This window comes from Emydura macquarii, unplaced genomic scaffold (genome assembly GCF_026122565.2).
Source record: "Emydura macquarii macquarii isolate MOO-44397 ecotype Brisbane River unplaced genomic scaffold, CSIRO-AGI_Emac_v2 contig_2417, whole genome shotgun sequence".
Lineage (NCBI taxonomy): Eukaryota > Metazoa > Chordata > Testudines > Chelidae > Emydura > Emydura macquarii.
In genome coordinates this window covers 3,893,723-3,903,465 of record NW_027132554.1, presented here as the reverse complement: position 1 = coordinate 3,903,465, position 9,743 = coordinate 3,893,723, and the positions used below count along the sequence as shown (strand labels likewise).

General features: G+C 50.0%; 1 protein-coding gene across 1 annotated transcript; it reads right to left on the bottom strand.

Annotated features, from left to right (window-relative positions):
* Window positions 1-641: 641 nt before the first annotated feature.
* On the bottom strand, window positions 642-4,134 carry NRARP (NOTCH regulated ankyrin repeat protein). Its single transcript, XM_067561578.1, has one exon. It carries the CDS (start codon window positions 3,453-3,455, stop codon window positions 3,111-3,113), a length of 345 nt encoding a protein of 114 aa, XP_067417679.1. The 5' UTR covers window positions 3,456-4,134; the 3' UTR covers window positions 642-3,110.
* Window positions 4,135-9,743: the final 5,609 nt, after the last annotated feature.

The window sequence follows — 9,743 nt, the reverse complement described above, 5'->3', positions numbered from 1 at the left end:
CAAACCAAAAAGCCACTTTTTTTTTTTTTTTTTTTATAAAAAGATCAATGAAAAATTTATTTATAAATTTCTCACTCCGGGGCTACAAGTCTATATCATACACTCAGGAATATGTTGTACTGTACAGACTTTATCCAGTTAGAAATGATCATATAGTGACCCACATACAGCTTCAATATAAGCCTAAAAATTCTTAACATTAATTAACATAATTAAAAAAGGTATTTGCATCTAGAGAAAAAAAATCTACAGAAAAACTCCTTTCTGGAGCAATCTGTGCATCAGCTTCAATGTCTGCTTATTTCACTGACATTATCAATATATTCTTCTTACAAAAATAATAAGAAAAGATGACTGCCAAAAGGTGACCAGTCATGCACAAAAGAGCCTCCCCCATCCTGTCTCTTCTTGTACTCCCCATTTTGGCATGAAGGGTCAGCAGCACTATGAGCCAAACAAGAGGGGGGGGGGGGGTCAGGGGAAAAACATTTAAATTTGAATAAATCAGCATCCCTTTTATTTCTCAGGATCACAAAATAGATAGATATATATATGGGGTTTGTGGGGTTGCATAGAAAATTGAAACTATAGGGACTAGGAAGGGCAGCAGCTTTTCAGTAAAATAAATTTTTTTTTAAAAAAAAAAAAAAAAGTGATGCAAAAATACATCAACTCACAATTTCAGAGCAAACCCCCTTCCCCAATGTACAGTTTTCAAATTCTAATCATGCCTAAAGCTCCAAGAAGCTGAAGAGGAACAATACTTCTCAAACTCACTCAGCAATTCACACAAGAGATTCACAGTCTTAATAGGCATTTTATAAAAATATAAATATGGGTTACATTATGTTGTCTTTACAACACTGGACAGAACTCCCTTTAGAACTGGGTTATAACCAAGATTTCTTTTAAAAAAATCAATCTAGAACTTGGCTTTAAAATACACTAACTTTTTTAATATTATGTCATAAATGTTATGACATATCATTGTGGCAAATCCATTTATTTAAAAAAATGTGCAACCATCTGGTAACTATAATAAAACCTCACTAGAAAAGATATTGTTCCCCCTTATAACTATAACAGAGAAGCACCAACAAAAGTGCTTAACACCAACCTCAATGCTCACAGAGAAAGTTTGCAAACAAGACGTTCCTTGTAAATTACAGCATTAACAATAGACACTTTCAAAAGGGCTTTTTTTTAAAAAAAATCTGGAGCTTTTTAATCATATCAATTGTTTGAGAGAGAAAAGACTGCAGGTGAAACCATCATAGACAAAGCAGAATATTCAGTGCAATGAAAAAAAAACATGGCAGACTCAAGTTTTTAGTTTTAAGACTAGAAAAAAATGCATATTTTCCAAACCGTATCTTGAACCACTCACAAATAGCTTCAAATAAAACCAGGCACACAAATGTCACCCACAAATATATACATATATGATAAATAGTTATAACACAACCAAAAACAGTAGATAACTTTTTTTTAATTGTAATGGTTTGGATAAGGGGAATAAGAGGCTAGCAAGGAGATGGCAGTGATAAGGGTTTAGTGCAGACAAACAGAGGGATAGAAGATCAACTGTGGAAGAGAGACTTCTGAAATTTTCTGTATTTTTTTTTTTAAATGGATGTTATTGTGCCATGGCCATAAAAAGCAGCATTGCAATTATACGTGCAGTCACTTCCAAATGCAGTTTAAGGTGGGTTCCTCCTCTTCCTCCCTTTCATTTATATGAAGTCAGATGGAATCATTCTGCATTAAGAAGGGTTATCCAAATCTCTCTCTCTCCTATCACACACACACCACACACACACACACACACACACACACACACACACACACACACAATCCCAAACTATTTCTCAGTAGTTTTCAGGTTGTTCTTGAAACTTTCCTCCTAGACTGCAGGGGGCGCTCACACTCTGTTTCTGTGCAAAAGCAATTCCTCTGCTCTCGAGTCTCATGTCACTGCATTGGGTCGGGTTAATTCGGTTCGCTAGTCCCGCCAGCATCGCACTGAACAGACACATCGGAGCGGATCCGACGTCTCGCCTGTGATTTCAGCGTGCTGGATCGGGTGGGCAGCCAGCCTCGGCCGGGTCAGAGCTGGGGAGAAGTGTAAGTGCCCCGCCCCGCCCGCCGAGAGCCGGAGAGGGGCAGTGTCTGTCCTATTCCCAGACAGACAGACAGACAGACGGCTCACAAATCAAGATCAGTCACTGTGCAGAACAAGGGGAGGAGCCTGCAAGAGAAACAGGTTTACACTCTGCTATGGGGAATGTGGTTCAGCGTCCCCCTCTTCCCTCCCCCCCCCAAGGCAGAGCCTGCTCCGGCTCCAGGCGGGCAGAACGTGCACCAAGAAGCGAAGCGAAGCGAAGCACCGGTTGGTTGTAAAGTAACATTTCGATCTGCCCAGAAGTGCGGACACGATTCACTCCGAGCCAGCGCGCTGCGATCAGGGCAGCCCCCGGGAGGGACGAGCCCCCGTCGGCCGGGCCGGGCCGGGCCGGGCCGGGCGAGCACTTTAAAGCATGGAGCAGGTCTGACTGGAGCCGTGAACACTGAGCGCAGCCGAGGTAGATGGCAACACAGACCGGAGAGCCAGTCACCGCGGGGAAACCCTCGGGAAGGAGCCCTCCGGGCAGTTACAGGGGGTCAGTATCTTTGTGGGGCCCCAGATTTCTTTGCAAAAACATGGAGTCCAAGCAGCTTTGTCATTTAAACACAAACACACACGCAAACCCACCCAGCCCCGCCCGCGGCTCCCCCGGCGGCTCAGTCCCTCCTCGGGGCCGGAGCCGGGCCCCTCGCCGAGGGCGCGCAGAGCCGGGGCTCAGCCCGTCTTAGCGGCCTCCACTCGGGAAGGGCGGGTGCCCCCTCTCCTGGCGGGCGGGCGGGCCGGCTCTGCCTGCCGGACTCCCCCGGAGCAGCCGCCCGGGAGCAGCGGGGGGCAGCGGCCCGGTCTGGCCCCTTCTGCGGGGGCTGGGCTGGTATCCGCTCCCAGCGCGGGCAGAGGCGGCGGGCCGGCCCCGCACGCCGCCGCCGGGAAAGTGCACTGCTCGCCCGCCGCCACGGAGCGCCGGCCCGGCCCGGGCGCGGCGCCATCACCGGCTGGCCGAGGAGTACTTGGCCTTGGTGATCAGGTAGAGCACGATGTCCTGGTGGCCCCCGAAGGCGGCGATGTGCAGGGCGCTCCAGCCGTCGCGGTTGGCCAGGCGGATGTCCGCGCCGAACTTGACCAGCAGCTTGACGAGCTCCAGGTTGCCGTCGATGACGGACTGGTGCAGCGCCGTCTGCCCCTCGGGCCCGAAGGAGTTCACGTTGAACTCGCAGTTCGTCATGTTCTGCAGCAGCGACTGCAGCTCCTTGGTGTTGCCCTTGCGCACCGCCTCCTGGAAGATGCGCTGGCTCTGCGGGGCCGAGCAGGTGGACAGCTCCGTCTGGCTCATGGCTGCGGCCGGGCAGCGGGGTCCGGGCGCGGCGAGCCCGGGCGGGCGCAGGGGGGCGGGCTCCGCGGGGCCGGCCCCAGCGCGGCACGGGCGCCGCCGAGAGGCCGGAGCTAGGGGCAGGCGGCCCGGTGCGCGAGCGGTGCGCCCTGCGGCGGGGAGCGCAGCCTGCGGACCAGGCCCTGGGCGCGGATGCTCATGGGAAGCAGCAAGTATCCGAGGGCGGCGGCGGCGGCAGGGGGCCGGGCACCGGGGCAGCTCGGCGGCTGGCGGATCCGGTCAGGCCGGGCCGGGTGAAGAGACCCCCTGGGAGCGGAGCTGCCCCGCGGCACGGCTGCGCGACCCCCGGCGCCCCCCGCGCAGCGCGCTCCGGCACCTTCCGTGCGGCGCCCAGGGTGCGAGAGGCTGGAGGCGGGCAAAGCGCCCTGCCGCGGCCGCTGCTGCCGCTACCCTCCCCGGCGGCGCATCCAGCGGCAGGCCCGTCTCTGCAGGGTCCCGGGAGCGGCGGCGCTGGCGGGGAGAGGTGGCGCTGGACTCCGGGGTCCGTCCCTGCCGCTGTGCCCGCAGCCGAGGGGAGAAGCCGCTGCGCGCTTAGCCCAGAGAGGGGCGCTTGTCTGGCGGCAGATCGCCCGCCCCCTTTCCGCGGCGGTCCCTCGGGGCTAACCCCCCACGGCCACTTCCCTGGGCGTCTCTGGAGTGCAGGATGCGCTGGGCAGCTCCTTTTAGGCAGCCTTTTATTTGCATAACAATAGCACGTCTGTGACGCTTCCCCGTACCCACGGGGGCGGGGAGGGAGGACGGTGATTGGATTGCATCCAGCGGGGAAGGGGGGGAATAGGCGACGGGACGTGATACATTGCAAGGGGGCGGAGCCCACCCCTTCCCCGACCACGCTGGGGGAAGGGCGGCGATCAGTCGTGGAATGTTGATACATTTCAAGCCCCCCCCCCCCCGCCCCCCAGTTCCGAGGACCCCGGCGGGAGCTGAGATGGGGGAGGGCAGGCGTTGGTCGGGTGCACACGGTTCTGTGCAATGCTCCTGTCTTGTCCACTCGCTGCCGTGGCCGCTTGGGACCAGCCGGAGATGCCGGCTGGGACAGAAACACAGCGCAGGACATCCCTCGTCTCGCTCGGCTCCATGTGCGCGGCGCTGGAAGGGAAGCGTGTAGCCATCAGGTGCAGAGCGCAGCCCCGTTAGGGTTCGGATCGGCGCGCCGTGCTCTCCGTCTAGTGCTGTGCCCCTCATGCCAAGGGTCCGTTGTTTAATGTACTGGAAACTGCCCGGTACAACTCGATCTGAAGCAAGCCTGCAAAGAACTGCTCCAGCCGTGTATGGTCATTGCATTTTCTAGAGGCAGGGGTCGCTAGTGGACAAAAATGCAAACCAAGGGGCTCTAGATTTCTGTGCCTCTCGGAAACAGCCTCCGAAGGGTGAAATGGATAAGCAGTGTAACTCGGTGTCAGTTCTCTACAGTGTGAAAAGGCGAAAGACTGGGACTAGGACCAGGACCCCGAACTGCTTTTCTTCCTTTGTAAAGCATCGAGAGGCTTTGTAATATTTCTCCCCACCCCTCCCCACTCCCAGTGCTAAATAAATATAGGGCAGATTTGTAAGTGACACACAACATCGGTTCTAAATGAGGTCTACAGTTTGCAACATACAGAAATGGGGTGGGGCATTTATTTAGAAAACGACAATCTGTTCTTTCCACTCCTCTGCTGATCACTGCAGGCGATGGGCTCCTTTTCACCACAGACCTTTGCTTTTACTCTGTCTTTGGGAGAGGAGAGGGGGGATTGCTGCTTCTTTCTGTTGCCTGTCATAACCTCCAGAACAGTCAAAAACCACCAGTCTTTTCTGAAAGGGGAGGCTGCCTTGACTACCAGTCAGATTCAAACCAGGGACTTGAATAAAACTAGGGAATCGCTGCCAATTTACTACAAATACTTCCCAACCCTGCAAAGCCAACAATCTCTTGAAAGCTGAAGTTTTGTCATCAAGGAGACTAAAAGTAATGAAACTCTCAGTCCCAGAAAAGTCTGGATAGGCTGTTGCACAAGATACAGTAGCATCCCCTGATTACTCTGGTTTCCTTGGAGATTGTGAGGTCTCTGATCATATTAATAAAAGCAAAAATGCCTTAAGAATATGGTACTGAAGAGGTGTTGGGGGTGGGGAAACAGGAGATTATGCAGCTAGTTTGAGGAAGACCTCAGCAGGCTAGCACAAATGTGAGAAAGCCATGTCCTCATTTCTTCTGACAATGACAGACAGCTCGCTAGATACCAATTTGTTTAATGCTTTAAAAAGTCTCATTCCTTCTCTACAAATAAAAGATTACACTTCTCCGTTTATCATGCAAAGGCAATTTTGAGAGGTACCTTTGTCTTAAACCTGGGTCAAGTTCTGCACCCAGACTGTGGTAAGATTGGGTAAGTGCCTGGTCCTGGGAGATACTACGCTCTCCAAACTCCCATTGTGGGCAAGGATCAAGATTTGTAGGAACACTCAATGAACTTCCTGTGTAGCCGAGAGCAGAATCTAGCCTCCTATTTTTAAATTGATGACTGCTCCTTTTCAAATACAGTTTTCAGCAGCAAGCTCTAGCCACCATCAGGTTTCCTTGTTAGGTTTTTTTTATCATTTATGGCCTGTCCTTTGGTTGCTGGAAATTAAAAAAAAAAAAATCTTGATAGTTTATAGCGCAAGATACACATCCTCACATTGAATGGCATGTTACAACTTGTGTCCCCTTTGAAACAATCCTGCTGGAATTCAACTTGGTGAGGGAATTCTCTCAGCTTCCAGTGTGGGGCTGCAGCCAGGGAAAGGGGAAGAACATTGATGATTGCATACACTTCTGAGCAGCCTGCAAGCATGGCTCTCCATTCAGAGCCTCCCACAAATGAACAGCACCAGTAAAGCCAGGAGCTGGAGACAAGACAGATACATGCAGGACATTGACCATGCTTCCCTCAATGCTTTAGAGCCAGGTGGATAATATGGGCTAGCAGCCTGCAACCGTGCTAGTTAACATAGAGTCAGTGAACAAAACCTGACGGTCATATGGCATTTCTATGCAGACATAGCTTACAGCAAACATAATTCAGGAGGCACAGGCCAGGCCTGCCGTGGAGCTATATTGGTGGGCTCATGTGAGACTAATCTAGGTAGGGTATTTTATATGGGGCTTTCAGTAGGCGAAATGTTGCTGCAGAGGATTTTCTTTAACGTAATGCAAGTTTATTAGGATTTTGCTTCATTGTAAAAGGGAAGTATTAGACAGGCCAAAAAAGAATTCCAAGAGCAAGTAGCAAAAGACCCAAAAGCTAGCAGTAAGTTTCTAAAAAGGTACATCAGAAGCAGGAAGCCTGCCACATAATCAGTGCCCCACTGGACGATTCAGGTGTTAGAGGAGCACCAAGAAACACAAGGCTGTTTGTAGAGAAGCTAAATGAATTCTTTCCATCGGTCTTTGCTGCAGAGGGTATGGGGGAGATCCCCACACCTGAGCCAGTCCTTTTAGGTAGCAAATCTGAGGAACAGTCCCATGTCAAGAGAGGTGGTTTCAGAACAAACTGATAAATGAAACAGTGATACGTCACCAGGACCAGATGGGATTCACCCAAGAGTTGTGAAGGAACTCAGATATGAAATTGCAGAACTATGAACTGTGGTATGCAACCTATCATTTAAATCAGCCTCTGTAACATGCCTTTAAAATGTAAAGCCCATTTTAAAAAAAGGCTTCAGCGGCGATCCTGGCAATTACAGGGTGATAAGCCTAACTTCAGTACCAGGCGAACTGATTGAAACTCTAGGAAAGAACAGAATTATCAGAGGCGTAGATGAACACACTGTGTTGGGGAACAGTCAACACAGCTTTTGTAAAGGGAAATCAGGCATTACCAATCTATTAAGATTCTCTGAGGGGGTCGACAAACCTGTGAATAAGGTTGATCACACAGATATAGTGTACTTTAGCTTTCAGAAAGCCTTTGACAAAGGCTCTTAAGCAAAGTGAGCAGTCATGGGTTAAGAGGGAAGGTCCTCTGCTGGATCGGTAACTGGTTAAAAGACAGGAAACAAAGGGTAGAAATAAATGGTCAGTTTTCATAAATAATCCCAGCTATACGTACAAAACCGTGGGGTCTAAGCTAACTGTTACCACTCAAGAAAGAGTCATTGGAGTCACTCTGTAAACAGCAGCTCAATGTGCAGTGGCAATCAAAAAAGCTAACCAAGTGTTAGGAACCATTAGGAAAGGGACAGATAATAAGTAAGGCTGCGAGTTGATCATGGGGAGGTAATGGATTCCCTGATTTTAGGTGATCTCCACTACTTCAGCCCTGGACGGCAGGACTTGGGCTCTGGCTGTCCGCCCCGCCGGACGGGGATACTCTGAATTTTTTTTTAAACCCAGTTATAGTTTTGGCCTTCACAACATCCCCTGGCAAGGTCCACAGGTTAACTGTGCATTGTGTGAAGTACTTCCTTATGTTTGTTTTAAACCTGCTGCCTGCTCATTTCATTGGGTGACCCTGCTTTGAGTGTTTACATTCTTTTTGAAAGTTAGCCCCTCCAAGTTTATAATACTTAGTAAGACTATTCTGGGACTTTACCTCTAGTTTATGAAGGCTGTCCCTGTTCTTACCATGTCACTTCCCAAAACAAAACACCCCAAACTCCTCTGATTCCCAGCATCATTCACCTCTGGTGACTGCTTCATCCAAAACAACACCTTGTGTCTCTCCATAAGGCCACAAACCCCTTCAGTTGGGCTGGCTCAGCACAGAGTGGGAGAAAGTATGTGGAAACCCCCTTGGGTTTTCAGGTAGCTGATGTCACAGTGTGTGGTTAAATCCAGTCCCCCGCCCACACTGTAAGAAAAGAACAGGTAATATCTTTAAATAAATAGGTGCCTTGACATACGCAGAATGTTTAGCTGCACAGCGGCTGAGTTCTCCCTGGATGTATCTGAAATAATTGGCAAGTGGCTAAATACCCTGGAATCCAGCTTTGATAATGTGTATTGTGGTGTACTGAAAACTGTTAAAATTACAAGCTCTCACTTCAGGTTATAAGGAGTTTCCTGGGTCTGCTTCTAGTGTAGGGGATTCTGTAGAGAAGCATGCACTGCATAGCTGCAAAGATTTAGCCTAGAGTGGGTTGTGTCTCTCTGCCGTAGGGTGCAGCCTGCTTTGTGTCTCTCTGTTTTTGCTTCTTGTGCGTTAGAGTTCTGAATTTGAAGACATAAATTTGTGTTACGTTGCAACTTCCAGAGAGTATTTTATGTTTTTATCTACTTTCTCTATGTGTGTGCAGTGAACATAACATGAATACATTCATATGTATCTGTCCCGGAGCTCCTTGGCAGCTCCTTCTAGATCTCTAACTGTAAAGGGCCCCTGGGGAGGGTAGTGGACCTGGAATCTGTCTGTGCTTGCAAGGGAACATCGTACACATTACAGTGGCTACTGGCTTTCTGGCTCATTGGGGTTGATGGGAGGCAGATTCTACTAGTCCTGTGAGAGCTGCTAGTGGACAGGGAAGTGCTGCCAGGTGGGAAGGAAAGGGAGTAAGCTGGAAAACATGGGTGCACTTAGGTGTACTTGTCTACACTGAGCTTTCTGCTGCCACCAGATCAGCTCCTTGGCTGGTAGCAATGGTGGGGGTATGTGAGTGTAGAGAACGGGCTGGCTTTTTCACCACCGAGGTGATTGAATTTGCTCTGAACACAGCTAGACACGATGGTGGTAACTGACCTACTAAAGGCTGTGCAGTGTGGACAGTGCCCAGGGCAGACACAGCCTTTTCGTTATAGCACTGGGTGAACTAGAGACCATTGCCTGGCTGCACAGAGGAGAACCCGGCATTAAGTGTGGACTATTTCTGGGTGAATGATCCTTCCTTGTATATCTGCCGCTGTTTGGGCTCCAGGGCCAGCAAAGCTGCACAACTGGATGCTTTGGATTATCGTGTCCACTGTTTTGAACAAGTGAGAAAGACTCACAGGCAGGCAGTGGGCTCAGAAACCAGGAATACTTTAGCCCAGTGGAATCTTGCCTCCCCTTCGGGAATGTTAATTGCTGGTTAAGTGTGTTCTGGGCCTGTCTGAAAGCTGCGAGTGTGATTTATATTGTGCAGAGATGGTCTAAACTCACTTTAGAGGCTGCTTGTCTTCTCCGGTGAACATGGTGGCTGACCCAGACCACCACCCTGCCCAGAGCTGCCTGCTCAGGACCATCACAACCTGTTCTATCTAGAATCAAATCTCTTTCAAAGCAAATG